General features: G+C 46.7%; 1 protein-coding gene across 2 annotated transcripts in view; it reads left to right on the top strand.

Moving 5' to 3' along the window:
• Nucleotides 1–8,554: 8,554 nt before the first annotated feature.
• Nucleotides 8,555–24,467, top strand: part of NFE2L3 (NFE2 like bZIP transcription factor 3) — a 33,527-nt gene continuing 17,614 nt past the window's right edge. For both annotated transcript variants that reach the window (XM_088834607.1, XM_055420993.2), the window contains exon 1: nucleotides 8,555–9,419. In XM_088834607.1, the coding sequence (XP_088690733.1) occupies nucleotides 8,844–9,419 (576 nt within the window). In that variant the 5' untranslated portion in view covers nucleotides 8,555–8,843. The remainder of the gene's footprint in view (nucleotides 9,420–24,467) is intronic.

Below are 24,467 nucleotides of genomic sequence, written 5' to 3'. Positions count from 1 at the left end.
GCCTTGCAGTGCAGAGAACTTGGGTTCTATCTCTAATCGGGGAACTAAGATCCCACATGCCATGGAGGTACCGAGCCTGTGTGCCACAAGGAAAGATCCCAAGTGACACAGAAAAGATTCTGTATGTCCCAACTAAGACCTGATGTAGTCAAATAAATAAATATTAACATTTTTTTTTTAAAAGGTGGGTGAAGGCAGTCAAAGTTTGGTGGGGGCCCAGAAGCAGATCTAGATGGCCCAGGAAGGTCTGCCTTCTGTTCTTGTAGTTTGGCAATCAGAAAGCTACTGCTGAGTTAAGATCAGATAGAGATTCCAGAATTTGGGAAGATAAAGCTACTAATTAGAAAAAACCAGCAAGGACAAAGAAACAGGCAGGACTTGGTTAATGATGTGAATTAGTAAAGAGAATAGTATAGCTGCAATCAAAAATACAAATATGCTCGAGAGATGATTAAGCAAATGAGAGAATTCAGGTGCTAAACTAAACCTCTGTTAGATAATTTTGAAAACTATCAACCTTATTAAATAACGATCAGGGTTGTTGGCCTCAAAATGAGCTTTTTTATTAACAAATAAGCAATAAATTGGTCCTCAGCAAACTGCACTTACATGAATTCTCAGTGGTGGTTGCTTGGGTTTCCTACTTTGTGGATGACCAGTGACTTTCCCTATAATCCACCTTATCTGCTGCTTCCCTCATCAAATAGTGTAAAGCTGGAGAGTGAGGACCAATGTGAGTGTTAGACTTTCAAAATGTCATCAGGCAGGGGCATGTGCAAAAAATGAGGAGGATGCATCACAAAGATGGAAAGCTGTCAGAGAGGATGCTGTTCAGATTCTTATTCCAGTTGGAGATTATTAAGAATTACTTTCTAAAGCTGTGGTGGTGGTGTCATCGGACTGAAAGCCTCATACTTAAGTAAGAACGTGAATTTGGTTGTAACCTAACATAATTCCTCATTGGTCACCAAGACTTTCAGAGACACTCAAGGTAGGAAGGGAACTTAGAAACTTGTCCAGTTCAAGTTCTGACTGTGCAGGCAAGAGGCACAGGGTCCAGAGATGTAGGTGCCCTTCCCAAGATGATTTGCTTGGGGCAACTTAGGATTAAACTGAAGAATCCCAAGCTCTCCCCACATATGTACCATAGGCTATGATCAATCTGATCAGGCAGCTCTTTTTTTCTTATTATTTTTATTTTATAGTCAATTTACAATGTTTTGTTAATTTCTGCTATACAACAAAGTGATTCAGTTATATATGTACATTCTCTTTTATATTCTTTTCCATTATGGTTTATCCCAGGATATTGAATATAGTTCCCTATGCTGCACAGTAGGATCTTGTTGTTTATCCATTCTATATATAATAGTTTGCATCTGCTAACTCCAAACCCCCAATCCAATGCCAAGTTCCCAATAGTTTACATCTACTAATCCCAGACTCCCAAGGCCAAGTTCCCCTTGGCAACTACAAGCCTGTTCTCCATGTCTGTGAGTCTGTTTCATCGATAAAGTAGTCTGTTTCATAGTCTATTTCTGTGCCACATTTTAGATTCCACATATAAGTGATATCATATATTTGCCTTTCTCAGTCTGACTTACTTCACTCAGTATAATCATGTATAGGTCCATCCATATTGTTTCATGCAGCATTTCCTAAATACTCAGACTGTCAGTGTGAAGGGCTGCTCTACTTTGAACAAACCATTCTGGTTTTACACTTGTATGTTAATTCACTATGAGTGGCTAAAATAATATTTTTAGTCAAAAAGAGTTAGATGCCAAGTAGTATTGAATAAATGGTTTCTGAGTAGAATACAAAAATCAGACCAAGGGGCAGCAGCTCACCAGATGTGCCAAAGACAGATATCCACCCTCTCCACCCTGGTCTTGGGAAGACCATTAGCCCCATCTTCCAGCACTTAGGTGAGGCCACATGGCTGAGTTCTGGACAATGACATGTGAGCGAAGTCATAGGGGCCACTTCCAGGCTTGGCCCAAAAAAATCCTCCCAACTGGGCTTGATCTTCACTCTCTCCATCTGCCAGCTGAATGGAGAGAAGGCTGAGGACCTAAAGGAGGATAGAGCCAATGAGAAGAGGGCCTGTGTCCTCAAGTGACCCCAAAGAGCACAGACTTCCCCTACTGTAAACCCCTTTCTGGACTGTGAAATAAAGTTAGGGTTAGGTCACTGAGTCTGGGGGTTGTTTATGATAATGGTTAGCCACCCTGACTAGGTTTGTGTGACTGGTTAGACAGAACAGGCCCACAATAGTTTAGGGATCCACCATTCATAGATGGGACCAAGGCTGGCGGCGGCCATTTCCCTTTACTCTCACGTGGCTCTGTTGCAAACTGTTGTAGATTTCTCATTCCCTGCTGACTGGCCTCACTCCAGTGTTTCCTGGACCTCTTTTTCTAATTCCCTTTGTGTCCCTGCAATCCCCTTACACACATACACACACACACGCACACACTCACACACACCAACTGCAAACTCTGGAACCTTAACCTGACTTTTAAGAATTCCAGTTCACGAACAGAGGTGTGTGTGTGGGGCAGGGAGGGTGCAGCAAAGCTACTTAGCTTGTTGAGTTTCCCGGCATAAGCCTGGCCTTACACAAGCATACTTCTTACAGGAGGAGACTTAGGTGCCCAGATCAGTGGCAGCATTTTGCCCCGTTCACATCCTGCTTCCCTAGTAGGACTGTAAGCTCTTATCCTCCCCTACTTTGTATCCCAATGACTGTCACCAATGGGTGCCTACTGTGTCGCTGATAGTAATTGAGGCTGACATGGATGAATAGGAGTCAAAACAGTGTAGGGATCACCAAAGAGCCACACCACACAGGCTGCTGTAAAAACAGGGCTGGTTGTTTTTGTGTAAAAGATCAAGAAGTATGGAGCAATGTACTAAGAGACAAAAACAGTACTTCATTTCCCTTGAAACTTTGCAGAGAAGATAAGATGTGAGCAGATACTATACCTTCAGAAGCCGTGGGAAGAACACGGTGATTGAGAAAGGGCATCCTCTCCTGCAGGAAGAGGAGAATGAGTCAGGAGTAAACAAGGAACAGCACGGAGGTAGTGTGGACTGTGGTGGAAAGCGGAGAGATTGAATTCTGACTCTGGCATTGACCGAGGGCATGTCCACAGTCACAACGATAAAACTCAGGTTCCTTGTCTAGACAATACAAAACAGAGGTAGTATCTACTTCATCGAGTTCCTGTGAGGAGTAAATGAGATCCTGCCTGGAAAGGTCCCAGAAGAGTGGGGTTCAGTACATGGCAGCTCCTGTAATGAAAGCTGTGTGTGACCATGGCTCACAGATGGTGATCATCACCACCCCAATGTCCAGAGCAACTTCCAGAAGATTATAGACTAACAGGAGAGCAAGAATAAAGTTCCTCTTCATGAAGTATCGTTGATTCATCAAGACTGGTAGATATTAGACTGCAAATCAGGTCATTAATGAATGTATTTTGCAAAAACCTTTGGCAAAATGTCTCAACAATTGCAGACTCATTTAAATTCCTGTGACTATGCCTGTTACGAAACTAGCTATGCTTAATACTTCCTCCTAGATATATGATTTATATCTTAGATTTTAAATATGCTATTAATCCTGGAAATTGTTTTGCTTAACCCTGGAATTTTTACCATGAATTTATATTTCTTGTGGCTCATATTAGCAGAAAATTTTCAAAAGAAGGATACAAGGTTTTGACCAGTTTTCTTTCCTACTAATTTCGGATAGACAAAGAAATTGCCATGAGAAAAAAATACTTGTGTTCACCTCACACCAGAAATGTTTCAGTGATCTCTTTCATGTCAAGTTACAATCTTATATTTATAGGGATAAGCCAGATTATTGCATGAAGGGCTCAGAATGTACTATTGTAATGTTATTAATTCACAGTCATTAATTATTCATGGAATATTTCACTAACCATACTGCACAGCTGCAGTTGCATTTTTAGATTTTCTTTCCACTTGTCTGATGTTCTCTTCTGACACAGATTTGTGTTAGTTAATGAGGTTGTGTAACAAATTACCCACAACTTAGTGGCTTGAAACAACATTTATTATCTTAGAGTCATTTCTGAGTCGGAATCTATGTGCAGCTTACATACATCTTTAGATTTGGGGATCTTTCACAATGCTGTGATCAAGGAGTTGGCTAGGGCTATCATCATCTCAAACCTCAAGCATGGACGGACCTGCTTTAAGCTTGTTCAAGTGTCTGTGGCAGGCCTCGGGTCCTCACTGGCTGTTGGCTGAAGATGCTAGTGCCTTACCATGTGAGCTTCTTTTTTTTTAATTTCTTAATCGGAGGATAATTGTTTTACAATGTTGTGTTGGTTTCCGCCTTACAATGACACAAATCAGAAATAATGATATATATAACCCTTCTGTCTTAAGCCTCCCTAACCCCTCCCATCCTACCCCTCTAGGTCGTCACAGAGAACCAGGCTAGACTCCCCTGTGTTACACAGCAGCTTCCCACTAGCAATCAATTTTGTACAGCCACATGAGCTTCTATATAGGGCTACTCTCCAAGAGGGAGAGAGCAAGAGATGTACAGAAAAGGTAAATGCTGTGGTCTGAATGCTTGTGTTCCCCTCAAATCCATGTGTTGACACCTAACCCCTAAGGTGATGGTATTCGAAAGTGGGGCCTATGGAAGGTGATTAGGTGATAAGTCCCCTTAAGAAAGCTGTTGAGGGGTTTTCTTGGTGGTTCAGTGGTAATGAGTTTTCCTGCCAATGCAGTTAGATCCCTGGTCTGGGAAAATCCCACATGCCACAGGGCAACTAAGCCCACACACCATAACTACTGAACCTGTGCTCGAGCCCCAGGAAACCGCAACTACTGAGCCCCCAAGCCACAACTACTGAAGCCCGAGAGCCCTAGGGCCCATGCTTTGCAACAAGAGAAGCCACCTCAATGAGAAACGAAAAGGAACCCCCAATCGCCACAACTAGAGAAGAGCCCACGAAGAAAGGAAGACCCAGCACAGCCAAAAATAAATAAATAAATTAATTTTTAAAAAGCCACTGAGAAAGCTCCCTTGTCCCTTCCAGTCTGTGAGGATACAAGAAGCCAGCTGTCTCCAACCCAGACGAGGCCTCTCACCAGACTAACCATGCCAGTACCTTGACCTTGTACTTTCAGCTTCCAGAACTGTAAGCAATAAACTTCTGTTTATAAGTTACCCAGTTCTATAATATTTTGTTATAGCAGCCCGAACAGAGTAGGATAGTAAGCGAGATATAAGACACAGTCTTTTTATAACCTAATCTTGGAAATGACATTGCATCACTTTGGCCATACTCTATTTGTTAGAAGCAAGTAACCAGGATCAGCCCACACCCCAGGAAAGGGGAGGACAGGAAGTCATTTCAGAACATGTCTGCCTCACAAGAATGCACTTAAAGCAGTGCTTCTCAAACTAATCCTGGTGATAGATCAGCTCTCTTTCCCGTTATAGGTAAAAAAATTCATTTCTAGAAAAATTAAACTATAGTATATAAAAGCAAACCCATTGATCATAGCTTGGTTGTTACAACAATGTCAAAAGACTGTAAACATTTCTAAACATTCAATTCTATTACATACCTCGTCTGGACCAGAAACAAATAGTTTATGGACTAATCTCAGTTATGGACCATCCTTTGAGTAGCACTGGTTTAAGGATTTGAATAAACACAGATGGCTTTTCAAGGCTTTTACAAGACAGCGATACGTACTTTTCACTTGGCTATTCCTGGGAAGAAGAATTCTAGAAAAAAAAATTCTAAAAACCCTCAAACAAAAAAACCTATTCTCCACTCTCTCTGACTTCCTAAAAATGGGATCTTTTGTTATGTTGAAGGTCAAAGGCATGTAGGATTGATTATGAGTCCCCTGTTTAATATTTGGCTTCAAGGTCCTTTCTGTGCCCTCATTCTCACCAATCTGTAAGCCACAGATTTGAATTGCACGGTCTGACTCAACCTTAAAAAAACTAAGATCATGGCATCTGGTCCCATCACTTTATGGCAAATAGAAGGGGAAAAAGTAGAAGCAGTGACAGATTTTATTTTCTTGGGCTCCAAAATCACTGCAGACAGTGACTGCAGCCATGAAATTAAAAGACACTTGATCCTTGGAAGGAAAGCTATGACAAACCTAGACAGTGTATTAAAAAGTAGAGATATCACGTTGCCAACAAAGGTCCATATAGTCAAAGCTATGGTTTTTCCAACAATCATGTATGGATGTGAGAATTGGACCATAAAGAAGTCTGAGTGCTGAAGAATTAATGCTTTTGAATTGTAGTGCTAGAGGAGACTCTTGAGTGTACCTTGGACCGTGAGGAGATCAAACCAGTCAATCCTAAAGGAAATTAACCCTGAATATTCATTGGAAGGACTGATGCTGAAGCTGAAACTCCAATATTTTGGCCACCTGATTCGAAGAGTCAACTCATTGGAAAAGACCCAAATGCTGGGAAAGATGAAGGCAAAAGGAGAAGGGGCAGCAGCAGATGAGATGGTTAATAGCGTCACCAACTCAATGGACATGAATCTGAGCAAACTCTGGAAGAGAGTGAAGGACAGAGGAACCTGATGTGCTGCAGTCTGGGGTATCAAAGATTCAGATACAACTTGGTGACTGAGCAACAAGTCTGACAGATACTATGATTATCAGCTCACATTTTAAAGGTGAGGAGTCAGCCCCTTCCCCAATTATATCAGGAAGTTTGAAAGTCCTTCCTGTTGTTCGTCTATTTGGATCCTTCAAAACACATCTCAAGTGTAAAAGATTCAATTCAATTGAAAAAAATATATATGTTTTGAGTCCCGAATGAGTGCAAGTTTCTGGGAGATACTGCCTTGAAGAAGGTACCACCTCTGTTCTCACCTGGTTTACGGCACTTACTTTATGGTCATTTACATCTCCAAAATATTTAGGCATTCGAGAACATTCTTTCGCTCCCCAATGAGACCATTAACTTACAGAGCAAAAGTACTTCATTTCCTATCCTTCACATCAGGCAGTTCAGTGGGTCCTCAGAAAACACTGAGCTAGATGTCTGAATTCAGCAGATGTTAACCAAGCCCAGAACCTGAATCCCTATCCAGGGACTAAGTGTCCCAAATCTCACTAACCTGGCAGAGCATCTCTCTTCCAGCCTCTTCACACCTGATAACCCACTCTCCAGGGCTTAAAGTAAAAGCCGACTTTTTATAAGTCTGCTTCTGCTCCCCTGGTTCTCATAGAGCAAACTGGGATCTTGTGTGGAGTTCTCATTACATTAGCCCCAAGACAGAGGAGAAAACCAGGTGGAGGAAGGGGCCTTTAAAAACAAGTCTTGCTCAATTTCTTATACAACTGCCAACCCTCAGCTGGGCATGCCCACCCTCTCCCTCCCTGCCCCCTCCCCAGGAAGGGAGAGAGTTAGCAAAACTTACAATGGCAAGGCCCAGTGCTGAGCACAAAGGTGAGCCAAACAGGTTTTTTTTTGCCCTCAAGAATGTATAATGGACAAATCAGGTCAATTTCAACTACAATGCAAAGTGAAATGTGCCAAGTGTTGCAATGTTGGCATATGGAGAAATCACTGTGGGAGAACAGATGGGGGAAGAGAATTCCAAATGGTAAAATTTCAAAGGATATATCTTTGGGTTAAGCCTTGGAGGATGGGTAATACAAATGATGGGTAACACTCAGAGGCCACTTCCTATCTACCCAGTGCTGTGGTTGGTGGTATACACACCTCATTTAGGGGTCACAACAGGTGTCCCGAAGGGGTGCTCTCATTAGTCCCACTTCACAGTGAGGGAACAGGCACCGAGAGTGACCGATTTGTCCAAGGCCCACGCTAGTAAGCAGTAGAGGGGGGATTTGGACGCATACAGGGTAACGATAGCGCTCTTAACTCTCACTTAAGGAGCGAAGGAGATGGTGAGGGATGGCCTAGCCTCTGGCAGGGCAAGCCCAGGGGACACGAGAGGGAACAGAGAACAGTTCTGTTTGATTCTTATGGCAGCTTTGGAATCTATATGTCAAACTCTCGGCTTTACAATACATTGCCTCTGATCTCCCCACATCCTATTGAACAGGTACTTTTATTCCCATTTTACAGATAAGAAAACTGAGTCAAAGAGAAGTAACTTTTCAAGGTCACACGACTGGTAGATAGTGGCGCTGGGATCTGAACCTACTGTGCCAGCTCAGTGTTCTCACATGGGTGGAAGCCCTCTGCATGCCGCCCAGTACCTCGACTTCCCGCCCCACCCCACTCCGCCTCAGTCTATACATCCTGTCCCTTCCTACCCACCTTTACCTCGGACCCTCTACTCCCACCCCCCTGTTTCAGCCACAACCGCCCAGCCCACGACCACAGCGTTGGAGGCCGCTTCGCGCCCAAGACTACTTCTGCTCCCAGGAAGCTTTGCGTTCCCCGGGAATAAAGAGCCTTTGAGCGCGGGGCCCAGCCCCGCGCGGGCCCCTCCCACGGGCGGCGGTGGGCGTGTCCCCGGCTGCTGCGCCCGCGGCCCGGGGCGGAGCCTGGCTGCCGCTCAGGGCGGCGGGGCAGCCTGAGAGGGCGAGCTCTGGCCGCAGGTGGTTCCTCCTCCGCAGCAGCAGGTGCCCGGCCGGCTGCGGTGGGGCCGCCTTTGTGCCCTGCTCCGGGGGCCCGCGACGGCCGCTGCGCGCCCAGGTCCATTGTTTCGCCGCTCTGTGTCTTCCGGACAGGTGCCGGCGGCGCGCGGGGCCCGCACGTGCCAGAGCCGCGGCCTGCTCGCAGGGATCCGCGGGCGCCCGCCTGGGCGTCCTCGGGCGCGCGGCGGGGGATGAAGTCCTTGAAGCCGTGGTGGTCGGACGGCGGCAGCCTTCTTCACCTCACCATCCTGCTGAGCTTGGCGGAGCTCCGCCTGGACCTGGACCTAGACCTCTACCTGCTGTTCCCGCCGCGCACTCTGCTTGGAGATGAGCTGCTGCTCCAGAATGGCCAGACGAGCCACAGTTTCGCGCACCGTCCTTTCCCGGCCTCGGGAGGGTCGGGGCGCGCCGAACTGCTGCACCCCAAGTGCTGGGGGCGGGACCCCGCGGCGCCGCCAGAGGGCCTGCTGCTCCGGGAGGTGCGCGCGCTGGGGGTTCCCTTTATCCCCAGCACCCGAGTGGACGCATGGCTGGTGCACAGCGTGGCTGCAGGCGACGCCGACGGGGCGCACGCGCTGCTCGGCGCCGCAGCCGCCTCGTCTGCCGGGGGAGTGGGTGCCGGCGTGGACGGCGTTAGCCAGGCTGCGCCGGGTGGCGGCGGGGGTCCGCGAGCGGTTCAGAGTAGCCCGTTGGCCGCCGGGGAGGAGGAGAAGGCACCTGCGGAACCGACGGCTCAAGTGTCGGACGCCGGCGGACACGCGAGCGAGGTAACAGGAGAGCGGGACGCGAGCGGGTGCTGGGGGACCTGGCCGGGAGCCCTGATTGTGGTGGGGGGGGGGCGGCACGCACCTCCACCCTTCGCCCCCGGGGGTGTGGGGTTTGCAGGTTTGCGGACAACTGTGAGCCTGTTCTTTTTGTGAATTCGACCGAAGAAGACTTAGTGCTGTCGCTGTGGCTCTTAGGCTTTTGGGAACTAAGTGGGTAAAGTCATCAGTTAGGTTATAAAGAATACCTGTACTGCGTTTGACGGCGATCAAGGGTAGTAGTTCGGGGGTGGAGAGGGAGGACGGTATGCTGGAAATTTTCTGGCCCACTATCTTCGTTCAGTACCTCGTGTAAAATGACATGTCTTTTTCCGGAACCGAAAGCGGCCTTGGGCTCCGGGAGGATACACGTTTCTCTTAACCGCGCTCCCAGTTCAACGCGCTCACCCACTTCGGATTTTAACCCATTGCAGTTCGTTTTTCGATGCTTCTCTGGATTGAGGGGCTGTGGTCAGTGTCCACTCCGAGGCCCGCAGACAGACCGATCTGTTCTTACCTAACGATTCTCCACACCTAACAATCCACCCCCCACCCCGCCAGAACTTGTGTAACCCCTTAGAATAAAAAACATGGGTACCCTGACAGTCACCTAGTGATTAACGTTTCCTTTGGTTCGTAGGTTCAAACTTTTCAGTTCAACTTCCTTTTAAAACAAAGTTCACCAGAATCTGTTGACTGAAGTGTCTGGTGCTCCCAGCGGCGAGTTGGTGTCTACAGACAGCATAGCAATTTCCAAAAAATCGTCTTATCCAAAGTTCCTCCGAAGGGACCTCTCTAATTGGCCCAAACCTCAGCGTTAGCAATTGGTATTGATCAGCAAGAGTTCCTTGGACGTTGTTTTTGTGGAGTGCAATCTTATGCAAAATGGGGCCTGACTAGTTTGTTTGCTGCTCTTTAGAATTGCCCTGTTTGTGTAGGCAGTTGCCAGACTAGCTTCTCCGCCCTCTCCTGGAGGGGTCATTGTGCCCAAGTGCCGGGTGATTCAGTGTTAAACGTATCAGGTCCCTGTCTCTTCCTGGGGCCGGAACTAATGGGATGGGGTGGGGGAGTCTCGGTGGGTTACGAACAAACGGAGGGCAGGGGTGGGTAGGTCCTTTCTGCTCGCTCCTCCAGTCTCCACCGAGGGGGGTGGTCTCACCTGAATCCCTCCCCCTGCAGGGGTGGAGCGTTCTTTGCCGCTCCCCTTCCCGATTCCGTGCCACCCAGGGATGAAACCCAGGGTTGGATGCTGTCCCAGATGGCACCCTTCCCCCATCACCACTCGGTGCCAACCGGCCTGCGAAGTGTGCGAGGACCTGGAGGCACAGGTGGCTGCTCTTCAAGGACTTCGCTCCCCCCCCAGGCTTTCCTGGTTGATCTCTTTAGACCAGCAAGGCTGCCATGGGGGAATGCTCCGGGGACGTAGGCAGAGCCAGACCTTGGATGCCCTGAGCCCAGATTTCCTAAGAGAGAGGGTGAGGTTCACCCCAGGCCATTCTCCTGGTATTACTTCCCCCAGCTGGCATGTGCAGACCTGCGGGACTGTGGTAGTTGCTGAGATGACCTGGTTTTGTTCATTCTGGCGATGATTAGCTGTCAAGCCAGTTCACCTGTATTGGTAACACCTTTTACATGCCCCTTGTGAGGTCCACGGGCCAGGCATCCGTATATCCAATTCATACTTGGAAAATAGAGATCCAGTGAGGTTGAGGGGCTTGGCTAAACCAGAACAGTTAATTAGTTCCAGAAGTGGATCTAGACCCTGAGCCCCCCTAACTCCCAGGCTGGCACATTAAGCATCTCCACTGCACTCTGGCTTTCTGTGCAGGCGTGCAGCTGGAATGGACATCACTTCCATTCCTGACCCCAGCACCACTGCTCTCGACTGCTGATTGACTTTAAAAAGCAAATTGTACCATCTGTAATGCCGAAGTTACAGTTGGAAACTGTGACTCTGGAGAAAATGGGCTGAAAAAACAAAACAGCTCTGGTTTTTGCCATCAGCAAACCTGGGTGTGGGGGCATCACATCATAATGTGCCCTCACATGGACTACCTTAACCCCCCCCAGGCCTCAGTGTCTCATCTGTTGAGTGGGAGAGTAATGCTTCCCTCGGGTGCTGTGCCCATTAAGTGGGAAAAGCATGTGTGAAGTGCCAGCCTAGTGCCTGAGATGTGATTGTTTTCTTCTTTTGCCTCCATCCTCCACACACCCTCCTTAACCCGTCCCCACTCAACATTCTGTCGTTTGTCTCTGTGTCTAGCTTGATTGGTTGTCTGTTAAGGAGGTGGGGTGGATTGGAGCCAGACTGCCTGGTTTGGGATCCCAGTTACACCATGCATTGCTCTGTGACCTTGGGCCGTTTCTGAATCTATCTGTGCTTTATTCTGCACAATAGGAATAATATAGGTGCCTACTGCAGGGGGTTGTTATGAGAGTTAAGCAATTCATACCATGGAATGGTCTTAGAACTGCGCCTGTCCCATCTTAAATGCTCAAGGTTAACTTCAAAGAGAGGGAGTGCTGTAACATAAGAACATCTTAAGTTTGTTATAGATAATTCTGGTGGCTTACATTTGAGTTGTAGGAGATTCTGGTTTTATAGTATAACTTTCCATAATTTTTGTACATGTGCAAAAATATTTTGGAGTAGGGGATTTTCCAAGTATCAAAAGAAGTACAGCTTTGGTTTCATTTCTTAGTGAGGCTAATTATTAGTTGCAAACAGTATGGAATTCCCCAGGGCAGACAAGCTTTCCTTCCTAACCACAACCATTCACTCATAACTTATGAGGCACATATTCTTCAAAGTCATGCATTGGTTAAGCAAAGAAATCAACGGTAGTTGCAGGATTGAATATGTGAGCATATTTGAAGATGGGATGACTACTTACAGCCAGCAGCTGTATTTCGGAGAGCTGTTGCCACTTTAAAACTGAGAGGGCTTATGGTCATCTTGATGTGGTTTCATGCCGTGGGACAAACGGGGACCTTCTGCTAGGTGAGGGGTCCAGCAGGACCTCTGACCTTTGGAGTTGGTTTCTTCAGGTCACAGGAAGAATCTGATACAGTCAATATTTGCTTCTAAGAATACATAAAGGGAAGAGGAAGCAGGTCCTTGATTGTTAAAGTAAAAGTTGATTTTTGTTTCAAAATCAAAGATAGTCCCTGATGCCTGGGCAGTTGAAGATAGATGAAATTTCAAACACTTGTCTGTTTCAACTTACAACCATGATACAGAAATAGTCTTTTGTGTAATGATATGCATTACAGTACAACGTTTCACAGTAGACTTTTTACTTACTAAAATATGCAGTGAAGATGCACCTATGATCTTCTCATGGGAAAAAAATAGCATGGGTCACTGTATTAGTGTTGTTGTTGCTGTTTAGTTGCTCAGTCATGTCCGACTCTTTGCTGCCCTATGGACTGTAGCCCGCTAGGCTCCTATGGGATTTCCTAGAATACTAGAGTGGGTTGCCATTTCCTTCTTCAGGGGATCTTCCTGACCCAGGGATCCAGCCTGTGTCTCCTGCATTGGCAGAGGGATTCTTTGCCACTGACCCACCTGGGAAGCCCATTAGTGTCCTAGGGCTGCTGCAATAAAGTAGCATGAACCAGGCAACTTAACAGAAATTTACTGTCTCACAGTTCTGGAGGGAAAAAAGTGGAGATAGGGTCTCAGCAGTTCTGAGGTTCCAGGCTGTGATGGTGAGGCTGAAGGTTGTGAGGAAGAGGTTCCAGGCCTTGCTCCTGGTTTCTGGTCATTTGCTGGCAGTCTTCGGCAGCCCTTGCTTTTCACTGCATCAGCCCAGTCTCTGCCTTCTTCACATGGCATTGTCCCTGTATGCATGCCTGTAGCCAGATTTCCCTCTTTATAGGACACCAGTCATATAGAATTAGGGGTTAGGGGCCCACCTTCTCATCCTAACCAATTACATCAGTAACAGCCCAGTTTCCAAATAAGGTCACATTCTGGGGGTACTGAGGGTTATGACTTCAAACACATCAGTTTTGAGGGACTCAGTTCAGTCCATTATGCTGTCACCATCTCTGCTTTCTGGGAACTCTTGGGGGTGTTCCACTTGCTTACAAACTAGGTACCAGTTGTTGAAAGTCTGCGGTGTCTAGAAGCAGCTGGACTACGTGTGGGACCATTTGCAGCAGGACTAGGTATAAGTTCTTGAGCAAAGCTGGTTTTTGGCCGGCTTGTTGTGCCACAACCCCAAGGAACCCCAGACTTCTTCCAGTCAGCCTTTGACCTAAAGCGGTAGGTTACAGAGACATCATCTCTACAGTGTATGAGTCTCCCCTTCGCTTGCCCTACTTCTCAGCTCCACTCAGAATTGGAGCGCAGGGCCCAGGCCTGCCCCTGTGGGCGGACTCCGGCAGGCTGCTCTCGGGGTCAGTGTGCTGGCCCTGGAGCTTCATTGCTGACTGGTTATATGATCCGGAGCACACTTGTTAACCTCCCTGTGCCTTGGATCCCTTATCTGTGAAATGGGTTGGTAAGAGTCCCTTCAGGAGGATTAGAGAGATCACACATGTTCTTTGGGGTTGGCACTTGCTCAGTCCTCCATGTTAGCAGCTGCTGTTAACTCAGTGGGGGCTGGAGGCTCTCCAGTGCCCCTTCCTAACTTATTCCTCTGTGCTTTGTTGCCACATACAGGTCTCCAGAGCATGACTTGTTCTTTCCTGTTTTCATCTGGGAAGCCCCCAGGGCTCCTCATTGCCTACCTGTTTGCTATTTTGTTGTTCAAGGCTCCCCATCTGATGCAGCTCCCTGTTCTGAGTTCATCTCTCCAGCTGGCCCACACCTGTAGCCTACTTTGCTACTTTGACTTTCTCCCTTCCTCTTCTCCAAATAGCCGGTTCTTTCCTGCCTTTGACTCGGGTACCTTTGCCCAGAATGCATCCTTTCCTTTCTTTCGCGTCTTTCGCTGTTAAGCGCTCACTCCTCTCCACTATTACCTCCAGCATTTCCTCTAATATGCAAGCGGCACCCAGGGACAGGATTAGGAGCAGAAGCCCGTTCAATCAGCGTGTGTTGAGCTCCTCATTCATCCTCCACGTTGACTCTGCAGAGCTTCTTGGGTGCTGAGACCTCACGTGTCTTGAGACCTTCCAGGCCAGAGTCCCAACTAGAAATATACAAAATATATGAAATCCTGATGGGCTATCTGACCACTTAATGCCCATTTGAGTGGATGGGGCAGTGGAAAGCAAACTTTCAGGTTGGCATGTAATTAATCAGGTGGTGAAACTCAGGATTGCCTAAAGTATGATCTTGCCCAGAATAGACAGGTTACTGTTCTTAAGTGCTGAGGTAGACTATGCCACCCCCCACTCACTAAAAAAATTGAAACATAAAAACAAGCTTCTCGCATTTGTGGTAGCCTTTCAATATGAATAGTTTATTCTCGAAATCTAATTAAAGATGTACAGTAATATTCAACGACACTTCTGGGCAGCTGAAGCAGGCTGAGGCTCCAGTACACACCTGGGTGGTTTTTGGTTGAGTTGCAGGTGGTAGTTGGCAGATCATGGCCAGTGTTGTAGAGGCAAGGAAGGCATGGCCTTTTGCTACTGGGTGCAACTGGATTCCCTGGCATTAGCCAGGATTCTCCAGAGTCAGTGTGTATGCATGTGTGTGTGTATGCATGAGTGTGTGCTAGCGCCAGTCGTGACCAACTCTTTGTGACCGCATGGACTGTAGCCCACCAGGCTCCTCAGTCCATGGGATCTTCCAGGCAAGAATACTGGAGTGGGTTACCGTGTCCTCCTCCAGGCAATCTTCCCAACCTAGGGACCAAACCCATGTCTCCTGATGCAGGTTTGAGGCAAAATTTCTTCCCCAGGGAGACCTTAGTTTTGTTCCATTTTGCCCTGAAAGACTTTCAGTTGATTGGATGAGGCCCACTTGGATTATCAAAGACACTGTCTTTTACTCAGTCACCTGGTTGGGTGCACTGTTACCCAAATCTGCACAGTACCTCAGTACCTTCACAGCAACATTAGGTTAGCATCTGATGAAATTCTGGGTCCTGTAGCCTGGCCACACTGACATGTAAAACCAGTCATCACCCCATCCCGGCTCCGTCTCTTCCTGGGCAACCTCCATGAGACTTGGTGTCCAAATTGTAAAAGGCAAATATTAACTTCTTTCTGGGAAATTTCCTTGAGCGTTAAATCATATTGTATGTTAAAGGGCCAGCGCAGGTTTTGGCATAGTAATAGATATTCAGCAAGTGATTTGCTCTCATTGCTGCAGAGCTGGGGAATGTCGAACTCCCAGGAAACCCCTAACATCTGGAGGAATGGCGGATGACTGCAAGGTCTTGCAGGAGGCCTTGGGCTTGTTGAGGAGGCAGAACCCTTAAGCCTCATCTGAAAGAAGAGCTCCTTAGCCTTACTGCAGATGCTGATTGCAGCCATGAAATTAAAAGACGCTTACTCCTTGGAAGGAAAGTTATGACCAACCTAGATAGCATATTAAAAAGTAGAGACATTACTTTGCCAACAAAGGTCTGTCTAGTCAAGGCTATGGTTTTTCCAGTGGTCAGGTATGGATATGAGAGTTGGACTGTGAAGAAAGCTGAGCACCAAAGAATTGATGCTTTTGAACTGTGGTGTTGGAGAAGACTCTTGAGAGTCCCTTGGACTGCAAGGAGATCCAGCCAGTCCATTCTAAAGGAGATCTGTCCTGGGTGTTCGTTGGAAGGACTGATGCTAAAGCTGAAACTCCAATCCTTTGGCCACCTCATGCGAAGAGTTGACTCACTGGAAAAGACTCTGATGCTGGGAGGGATTGGGGGCGGGAGGAGAAGGGGACAACAGAGAATGAGATGGCTGGATGGCATCACCGACTTGATGGAGGTGAGTTTGAGTGAACTCCAGGAGTTGGTGATAGACAGGGAGGCCTGATGTGCTGTGATTCATGGGGTCGCAAAGAGTTGGACACAACTAAGCCACTGAACTGAACTGAGAGCTGGGTTTCTCATCCCAGTGACTGTGTCAATTACCCAGTTGCTCCATACAATGTAAATTTCAGGGCCCACCTGAGACTGGCTGGATCGGAGCCTCTCAGATGGGGCTTGGGATGGGTCTGCAGTTTCTCAGACTTCCACATGATTCTTCTGCCACCCCATCTTGATCTCAGCCATGGTGTTACTGCCTCAGGGCTTTTTGATGCCCAGCAATGTAGGAATGGAGGGCGGAGGGGGATGGCGGGGGGCGGTGCCTGGTTGTAAACTATCCTTATGAATTTAAAGCCCCGAAGAGCTCATAGACTGAGCCAAAATTACCTGCTTGGGCAGCAGGACCTGGGCTAGAGCCCTGGTTTGCCTGGTGGTGTTTTAAAGTTAAAGCCTGATCTGTCTAGTTCCTTGCTGGGGATGAGGAACTAACTTGCAAAAATAGCTAATAATGAATGCAGAACTAACTTGTAAATAAATGCAGTTCAAAATTAACTCATGGTTAAGTTCTAGAATAGGTGAGGCTAGGGTACAAATATGAGAACTTTCTGGGAGTGTCTGAGAACTTTAAATGTTCTCTTTCACAGTTGAGGTGCAAGTTAAATGGGTGCCTGCATTTGTCAGAATTGTGCAGTTAAGGTTTATACAGTTCTGGTCAGGTATACCCTACCTAAAAACTATGAGAGAATGAGTAGTATGGAGGGGAGGGGTGGTGGGATTAATGATATAAGAACAACAGGTAAGGGTCTTGCCTGGTGGCCCAGTGGTTAAGACTGAGCTTCCAACGCAGGGGACTCGGGTTCGATCCTCAATCTCTTCCTGGTCTCAATCCCTGGTTGGGAATTAAGATCCCATACTTCAGGGTGCAGCCAAAAAACAAAACCAGAAAAGAATGGCAGGAAATTGTTGATGATTTTTGAAACTGGGTGATGGGTTCATGGAGGGCTTGCTATATTGTTTTCTGTTTGTATGTTTGAAATTTTCCATTGTGAAGAAAGTACAAAAACATGATGCATGTTGAAGGCCACTTGGCCTGTCCTGCCTGCTGGAGTAATGTAATGCTTTACCTGAATCTCTTCTGCTCTCCCCTCCCCACATCCCCTCTGCTCTGCCCTGCCCTCTCCTGGCCCCTCTGCTCCCCACCTCCAATCCCCTCTGCCCTCCCCTCTCCCAGTCCCTCAGCCTGCACCTGGGGATTACTTGTGGGAGAAGCAACTCCTTTTAAAATCAAAGCCTGCAGGTTGGAATTCATGCCCTTGTGTCCCAGGTGTTGAGTCTCCTGTTTGGAAACACTGGCTGTTTTCATACCCGGCTTCTTCTGGTGGGCAGTCACACTGAATGGCTTAGTTTCAGCCTCGTGGAGGATGCTTGCCAATTTTTTTAGCTGCTTCCTCTAGGAGCCTTCTGAAATGAGTCTAGTCTATAGCACATGTTAGGGTGAGCAGTTTCCAGCACATAATAGCAAGTGGAGAGAATGGAGATTGGATAATGGAGTCCTGTCCCCCATCCCTGTCACGAGCATAACAATCACCAGTGCAGGGCCAGTCTTGGCTCATCTGTCACTCCCCTTGTCACTTCCCCCCATTAGTTTGAAACAAATTCCAGACATCATTTCTTGTGTGATTCTTCTGCCAGCTCTTTGCAGGGACTTAGTCAAAGGAGAAAAATTCTGTATTTGTTCCTTTCCTGTTCTTCCCACTATCTTCATCAACTCAAAAAATCTAAATATTTTAGGGTATATATTCCTAAAGGACCCTTCTAAACAGTGACACAATGCCAAGACCACACCTAAAAAGAATCAGCAAAAATTTGTTATAACTGAATGTCCAGTTCATATTCAACCCCAGTTATCTCATGATAAATTTTTTCACGGTTGGTTTGTTGGACTCGCAATCCAAATAAGATCAGTACCATGCACTGTAGCCAGCTGTTCTGCTTGACATTCAGAGAGGGACTTGCTTTGTTCGTACGGAGCGAACTCTTCCCGTGTCTGCAGTGCTTATCTGTGTAAAGCAAGTGGGAGCCATCGTGGGTGGTGGTGCAGTTGGCTTTCCTGTAGGAAGAAGGCACCCTTCTTCCTACAGAAGAGGAAATGAAGAGTCTTCAGTGAATGACTTCTCACAGCAGCAGACAGGGGTGTTGGGATACCCAGCGACTACCAGTGAAAGACGGAGACCCGGGTAGAGGGAGAAATGTCCAGGTATCTCCTGTTTCCCCCATCACCCGCTCCAGCCTCCTACTGTACCCTCCCACCAGTGAATCCTGCTGGGAGCCCCAGAGTGTGCAGGGCTCAGCTTCTGGGGGACACATGGGGACCTGGGGAGGTGGTAAACAAGAACCAGGACAGTGTCCATGAGCAGGCTGTCAAGTAAAAACGCCTGCAGCCACACCCTGTTAAGTCACTTACCAGGTCTGTGACTTAACAGCAAGTTGCTTAACCTCCCTGTGCCTCAGTTTCCCCCTTTGTAAGAGGAGAGGTGAGCAGTACCTGGGATGCCAGGCAACTTCAGTGAGATTGTGATTGTGGTGCCTGGCCCAGAGTGAGTGCTCGATCAGCGTGAGCTATAATTATTATAAACTGCTGCAGCAAACCACCCAGGCCAGACAGGACAGTCTCTCTCTATCTGGCTCCTCGTGTCTCTCTAGACCTGGTGACTCCAGCTTGCCTCCAGCCTAGAGCCAGGGCCTCAGAATTCTTTGGCCTTCATCCCTCTCCCTCTGATGTCATCCTTCTTGTAGGCCCCACACTGTTCTTTGTCTTTGAAGTTTCTTCCAACCCTAAAGGTCACAGCACATCTTAGTCTCCCCTCCCCCAGATCACTAAATGAAAGGCCCAGCCAGTGAAGCCAGCCAGAACTGTTCACAAAGAGTGTTTTCAGGGTCACACTCTCCATCATCCTCTTCCGGTCCCAGCTCAGGATAGTAAGTACCAAGTCAGAAATCATGCTGCCAGATACCAGAACTTCTAAGACTCAGCAAAGAGAAGAGTCCAGCTTTGCTTCTTTCTCCCCTCTCCACTATCCTTCATTGTCTCTGAAAACCTTCCTTTGAGGCTACTCATCTGTGGTGGCAAAGCTGAGTTAACAGCTGGAGGACAGGTGTCAGAGGGGACAGCCCTCCTTACCAGCAGGGAAGGATGTGAGAGAGGGGTAGTTAGGAATTGGGATTGATACGTTCACACTGCTGTGGTTGAAATAGATAACCAACAAGGACCTACTGTATATAGCACAGTGTTGTTTAGTTGCTCAATATTCTGTAATAACCTAAATGGGAAAAGAAGCTGAGAATGAATAGATACATGTATGGAAAAAGTGAAAGTGTTAGTTGCTCAGCCATGTCTGACTCTTTGCAGCCCTCCAGACTGGAGCCCTCCAGGCTTTCTGCCCATCGGAGTCAGGAGGCAAGAATACTGGAGTGGGTTGTCATGCCCTTCTCCAGGGAATCTTCCCGACCCAGGGAGATACATGTGTATGTCTTGCTGCCACCTGAAACTAAGACAACTTTGTTAATCAACTAAACTTGAGTATAAGATAAAAATTTTTAAAAAAATTATTTACAGCCTAGTAGGAAAGAAAAGACCCCGATAATTGTAATTTTACATAGACTAGAAGGCATGTCATAGGAGAAACCCTACAGGCCATGGGATTTTTGAGACAGAAGAACCCAGTTTTAACTAAGGGGCCCAAACTGAGAAGGTTTGGATCCATGTGGAGGATGGGGTGGCTAGGCTCCCAGCAGTCAGAGCTGTGGTGGGAGGGCCTGCCTTTTCACCAGCTGCCAGTTCAGTGCAAGTCCCTGGGTGTTGTTGAGCACCCCAGCTCACAAGTTTACGGTGGCTTCCTGTGGTGAGCATGGACACTTTCTTCTTTTTTTTTTTTTAAATTGAGTCCCAGCCTGAGAGTAAAAATCACCTACCTACACACAAATAAAAAGTAACTTAATGATGGGTTTTGCTTACCCATTCTTTAAGAGCATGGACCATAAATCTTCAGTATATACAACAGTGCTTGTAAAACACTTGAACTGTCTCTTTCAGCTCCTTGTCATTGAGTTGAGGAAAACAGGAAAAGAAGAAAGCAAAGAGATAGTAATTACTGGCTGCTAGGGGCTGGGGTCGCTTTCTCTTGGGGTTCTGATTGAGTTGTCAGCAGTTAGTCATTAATCTTCAGAATCAAAAAGCAATAGAAAGTACTGATTAATGTTTGCATAGTATCTTAAAATGTATAAAGTGCTTTTCCTCAACCAATTCCTTAAAATATGAATTAGAACTATTACCCTTCATGTTACAGACAAGGAGACTCTCAGAGTGGCCCAAGGTCACAGCTGGTAGGATTAGGAGTGGCCTCTTTTACTCAGCTGTTTTTGGACATGAGCCTTCCTAGCCAGGAGGCTTTTGTGGGGCCTTGTGGACTGTGCAGAATATACAAGTGCAATAGCCCCTTTTCACTTTCTAAATAGAAATAATATTGGACCTTCCTCTCCTCCTTGTCGTGCGTCCCTGGTGTCTCCACCACCACCACTCCCCCAACCCCGCCCTGCCCCAAGATAGAATTGCTTAACTGTCACAAATTGGTCCCTGGGAAGAGGACTCTCTCTGAGCCCAAGTTTAGTGGGCAGGATGTTTCTAGGGGAGTATATTTCTAATTTATAGCTGTGGAAGGGAATACAAGAAAGCAAGTTTGGACAGAAGCAGGAGTCAAGCTGTGGAGCAAGTTGGCAGTGCCGGGAGCTCTGGGGCTTAAGTGGCCCTTCACAGTTGTCCCACCATGGGTGAGGTGGCCAGGCCTTTGTGCTCTCTCTGCTCAGTCCTGGGATGTAGGTGCCCCAGGAGGGGTGTGACCTTAGGTGAGGGGGCCCTACGTAGGTGAGGCATTCCGTAAAGGCCCAGCTGGAGCCTCTTTGCTCCCAGGTCAAGGAGAATTCTTTCAAACTTTCCAGTGAGGAGTTCTGACGTTCCATAAAGCTTCCCAATTCTTTTCTCTTCAAAACCAGCATGACAATGATACCAAAAAAGAAAAAGAATCCAGGAATTACTCTTATGCATATTCCTGCAAAACATTAAATGTTAGCAAGTCATACCGAAATATAGGCGCATAAAGCATTTTTTTAAATGGATGTATTAGTTATCCATTGCTGCAGAGCAGATTGTTCCAAAACTTAATGACTTAATACCACATTTATTATCCCATTTATTATATGAGTCAGAAATTCTGGAGTGGCTTAGCTGGGTGGTTCTCCTTCCTGGTTTCAAGAGGTTGTAGTGAAAATGGTGATTGGAGTGCATTTATCCGAAGGCTAAACTGGGGCTGAAAGATCCAGTTCCAAGGTGGACCACTGACAACTGTGGTCAGGAGGCCGCAACTCTATGCCAAGTAGAGTTGGAAAGGCAAAGGCCTCTCCATAGAAACCTTGAATGTCCTTGCAACATGAGTGCTGGCTTTCACCAGGACAAGTGATCAGAGGGAAAGCAAAGAGGAAGCCACAGGGCCGAACCACTCAGTTCAGTTGAGTTCAGTTCAGTTGCTCAGTCGTGTCCGACTCTCCGCGACCCCATGAATCACAGCACGCCAGGCCTCCCTGTCCATCACCATTACGCCCACCTAATAATACTCCTTTTGTTAAAAACAACTCATTAAGTCTGGCCCCAACTCAGGAGGGGGATTAATCTTTACTTCTTGAAGAAGAAGAAGAAAAGAGAGTTATATATAATTTGTGGATATTTTTGAAGCACCTTTATGTTCAATATCCATCTCTACTATTAAAAATGCCCTTCAAAAATAAGGATAGAGCTTCATAGTATCAAATCCTCAGATACCGTCTTGTATCCACTTTCCACTCCTTATCCTGAAATGAAGGCTTTTTCTTTCTTTCAAACTCAGTCCTGCCGTTTGTCCTTTGGAGTCTTTATCTACAGCTTTCTGAATGTTATCCCTTCTCCTCAGTCATTGCCTTACAAACATACTCCAGCATCTCATCTCTAAAATACTGCTCTGACCCACTTTCCCACTCACTTCATAGCCAAAATTCTTGAAAGAGTGGTCTGTATACTGTTCCCAATTTGTTGTCTCCCATTTACTCTTCAACAAATATCACTGGGCTTCTACCCTAAATTTTTCGATGGGCACCCGCCGCTTTCTTATTGCCAAATCCATTGGATACTTTCCTGTCCTTGCTGTGCGCAACCTCTGAGCAGCATTCAACACAATCAGCCATTCCATTCTTACTGAAACAGTTTTGGATTCTGAGACACTACTATTTTGTCTTCCCCTGCAACTCATTTCTTATCTTCTTCAGTCTTTTCTTACCAGCTTTTCTGCTTGACCTCTGACTGTTTCAGTTCCCTGTCCTGAGCCCCTTCTTGCTTTGTGCTCACTTGTTGGAATCTCATTAGTTCCTGTGTGTGTGTTTATGTTGATGTGTTCCCAGTTTTTACCTCCAGTTCAAACCTTTGCTCTGAATTCCAGATTCTCCTCTCAGTAGTGTAATAGATATTTCTGCTTGACTTTTTACATCTCAAATTTGACATTTCCAAAGTGGAAGACCTCTCAGTTTCCCTTTTTAATGGTTCTGTTTGTAACTATCCACCATCTTTATTCAAGCCGGAAATCTAGGAGTCATTCTAAATTTTCTTCCCTTTCTTTGATCTACCATTTCCAGTCCATCAACAAGCCCTGTCTCATTTTCCACAGTGTATCATGGATTCTTCCGCTTCTCTGTCTCCACCACCTTTTTCCAAACTGTTATTTCTGTGTGTGTGTGTGTGTGCTAAAGTCACTTCAGTCATGTCTGACTCTGTGCAACCCCATGGACTATAGCCCGCCAGGCTCCTCTGACCATGGGATTCTCCAGGCAAGAATACGGGGGTGGGTTGCCATGCCTTCCTCCAGGGAATCTTCCCAACCCAGGGATCGAACCCGGGTCTCTCATGTCTCCTGCATTGGCCAGCAGATTCTTTACCACTAGGCCATCTGGGAAGACTGTTGCTGCTGCTGCTAAGTCACTTCAGTCGTGTCCGACTCTGTGCAACCCCATAGACGGCAGCCCACCAGGCTCCCCCGTCCCTGGGATTCTCCAGGCAAGAACACTGGAGTGGATGGGAAGACTGTTACCTGCTGTCAATTAATTATTGTAGTAACCTCCTAACTGGTCTCCCCACTTCCACTTTTGGATTTTCTCTGTGGTTGCAGAGGAAGAAGAAGTAACTGTAGCTCAGATTCCTACTCTGAACTGTGACTTTTCTTGCCTTGGCCCTTTTGCTCCACGTGCTTCCGTCCTTAGGAGAACTCAGGCTTTCTCTCACGTCTCAAGTCTCTCCCCTGCTCCTGTCTAGGACTCTTCCCTTACTGTCTTCAGAGTCGCCACTTGTCTCATACATACACTGATCGGAGACTGAATGGGAGAAGGTGAGTAAAAATGCTGCTACTGTGCAGTAGTAGATCCCAGTAGAAAACCCAGTAGAAAAGACCCCAGAAGAAAAATGGACAGAGACCACAAAGAGTTCACAGAAAAGGAAATACAAATGCTTTTAAACTTGAGAAAGATGTTCAACGTCACTCATAATAAGAGAAATAGAAATTAAAACTACAGCGAAATGCCAGGTTTCACCTATCACATTGGCACATTTACTGGTAAGAGTATAAGTTAATTATCACAAACATTTTCAGAGGGCCATTGGGTAGAATCCATCAAATAAAAAAATGCATCTATCTATTGACCTTGCATACATTCTAGGAATTTATCTTACTTAACACATGTGTGCAAAGAAGTATGCATAAGGACATTTCCTTTCCTTTTTTAAGAAATGATTGGAGACAAATATCCATCATTAAGAAACTAATCAAATCCACTGTAACAGGAATGCATTGGTTTCTCTCCTCTGTACACAGCTCTTTCTCTGTTTTTAGAGCTCAGCTAAAATATCACTCCCTTGAGAGGTCTTCCCTAACCAGTCTTTCTAAAGGTGGGCCCCCCTTCTTCTCTTTCACTTGCCATAACTTGCAGTAATTTTCCTAGTTCATTTGTATTTTGGGCTTCCTCT

The sequence above is a fragment of the Moschus berezovskii genome, chromosome 3, assembly GCF_049115385.1.
Source record: "Moschus berezovskii isolate FMDL1 chromosome 3, NW_MosBer_1.0, whole genome shotgun sequence".
Lineage (NCBI taxonomy): Eukaryota > Metazoa > Chordata > Mammalia > Artiodactyla > Moschidae > Moschus > Moschus berezovskii.
Note: the sequence above shows the minus strand (reverse complement) of the source record. Positions and strands in the feature narration are given on the sequence as shown.